Here is a 2,500-nt window from a genome sequence, read left to right as displayed (position 1 = left end):
AAAGACACATGATAATATCTGCTTAAAAAGCTTAAAAAGGATATCAATAAAAAAAATCATCACTGCTAACTCTACCACAAAAAAAATGCCTGTTCTCTTTCTTCTTGACCAGCTCCACCATGAGAAAAGGTCGGACTAAAGTCTCGAGGCCTTCAAGCCACCTGTGTCTCCATCTTCACGTATCACACTTGATGTTTCAGTTCTGACCCCCTTCAGGCAAGGCAAGATCATCAGTTCATCTCAAGTCACTGAGTATACTAATCACGATTTCAAATGGTCAAGTTCTGTCTGTTTAATTAATGCCAACAAAACCAGTGAGCGTGACCTCCAGGCCACCGTATAGAGCCCGGCGGGGCCATGCAAAGTCCAGCAGTGAGAAGATGGAGGTCAGCGGTGAGAAGATGGAGGTCAGCAGTGAGAAGATGGAGGTCAGCAGTGAGAAGATGGAGGTCAGCAGTGAGAAGATGGAGGTCAGCGGTGAGAAGATGGAGGTCAGCAGTGAGAAGACGGAGGTCAGCAGTGAGAAGATGGAGGTCAGCAGTGAGAAGACGGAGGTCAGCAGTGAGAAGATGGAGGTCAGCAGTGAGAAGACGGAGGTCAGCGTTGGCGCACGTGCCAGTCGGAGAGGGGCACCTCGCTAATCGCTATCTCCCCCGGTACTACTCCAGCAGGTTAACACTCCTCGGGCACAGACCCCCATTTCTGCCACCCTCTGCCCTCATATCAGTGTTAGTGTGGTACACAGTGTGTCGGTGTTAGGATGCTACACAGTGTGTCAGTGTTAGTGTGGTACACAGTGTTTCAGTGTTAGGATACTACACAGTGTTTCAGTGGTAGGATGCTACACAGTGTGTCAGTGTTAGTGTGGTACACAGTGTTTCAGTGTTAGGATACTACACAGTGTTTCAGTGGTAGGATGCTACACAGTGTGTCAGTGTTAGGGTGCTACTCAGTGTTTCAGAGTTAGGGTGCTACACATGTTGATTCTGTGGTGAGATGGCCTCAGGCTCCATGTTTACCTATGGTCAGGTCAGTCACCCCATCCTCACTGCCCCCTCCTCTCCCCCACAGGCTCCATGTTCAGTTGTGGCCGGTCACCCCATCCTCACTAAACGCCCCCACTCCCACCAGTCTTTGGTATTATTTGCCCTCAATGGTGCCTTCCAGGCAACGCTGCCTTCAAGGCACTACTCCCCTCAGGTAGGATGAGGGTTGAGGGGGTTAGGGTTAGGAATAGGGTAAATGTAGTGCCTTTTAGGCTGTGCTGCCTGGAAGTGCCGTTGGTGGCAAAAAACACCATTGAGTCACCCCCACCTCCTCCTCCCCCCCCTCCCTCACCAGGGTGGCTCGGCTCCGTCACGGCTCTGGGGGTTCCGGCGGCGGCGGCTGGGCGGGCGCGGGAGCGGGCGCGGTGTTGTGGTGCATGCGCTCCAGGATGCGGTGGATGCTGGGGAAGCTGGGCCGGTCGGCGGGGTGGGTGCTCCAGCACAGGCGCATCAGGTTGTACAGCTCCGCCGGGCAGTCGTCGGGCCGCGCCAGCACGTTGCCGTCGCGCACGTAGTAGATGACCTCCTCGTGCGCCATGCCGTAGTACGGCTGCATGCCGTGCGAGAAGATCTCCCAGAGCACCACGCCGTACGCCCACACGTCCGACTCGCTGGTGTAGCGGTTGTAGAAGATGGACTCGGGCGGCATCCAGCGGATGGGGATGGCGTCGTTCTCGTTGGCCTTGTAGTAGTCGGCCGAGTAGATGTTGCGCGACAGGCCGAAGTCGGCGATCTTGACCACCATCTCCTCGCCGACCAGGCAGTTGCGCGTGGCCAGGTCGCGGTGGACGAACTTGCGCTCCGACAGGTAGGCCATGCCGGCCGCCACCTGCCTGGAGATGGACAGCTGGTCCAGGCAGCTGAGGGGTCCGGCGGCGATGTCGCTGGCGCTAGCGTCCGGCTCCGAGGAGAGGCTGCGGGCGGCCAGGCTGGGCTGGCTCAGGCTGTGGATCTGACCGGGCGCTCGGCGACGCAGGTACTCGTTCAGGTCCCCGTGGGCCATGTACTCAAACATCAGACACATGGGCTTCCCCACCGCACACACACCTACAGAGAGAGAGAGACACACACACACATATAAACATCAGACACATGGGCTTCCCCACCGCACACACACCTACAGAGAGAGAGAGAGAGACACACACACACACACACACACACACACACACACACACACACACATACTGTATAAAACATCAGACACATGGGCTTCCCCACCGCACACACACCTACAGAGAGAGAGAGAGAGACACACACACACACACATATAAACATCAGACACATGGGCTTCCCCACCGCACACACACCTACAGAGAGAGAGAGAGACACACACACACACATACTGTATAAAACATCAGACACATGGGCTTCCCCACCGCACACACACCTACAGAGAGAGAGAGAGAGACACACACACACACACACACACACACACACACACACACACACACACA

General features: G+C 55.8%; 1 protein-coding gene across 1 annotated transcript in view; it reads right to left on the bottom strand.

Annotated features, from left to right (window-relative positions):
* Positions 1–1,346: 1,346 nt before the first annotated feature.
* Positions 1,347–2,500, bottom strand: part of musk (muscle, skeletal, receptor tyrosine kinase) — a 32,277-nt gene continuing 31,123 nt past the window's right edge. Inside the window, exon 17 of the mRNA XM_062554247.1 lies at positions 1,347–2,093. Coding sequence (XP_062410231.1) covers positions 1,357–2,093 — 737 coding nt within the window. The 3' untranslated portion in view covers positions 1,347–1,356. The remainder of the gene's footprint in view (positions 2,094–2,500) is intronic.

This window comes from Sardina pilchardus, chromosome 14, assembly GCF_963854185.1.
Source record: "Sardina pilchardus chromosome 14, fSarPil1.1, whole genome shotgun sequence".
Taxonomy (NCBI): domain Eukaryota; kingdom Metazoa; phylum Chordata; class Actinopteri; order Clupeiformes; family Clupeidae; genus Sardina; species Sardina pilchardus.
This window is presented reverse-complemented; position numbering and strand designations above follow the sequence as displayed.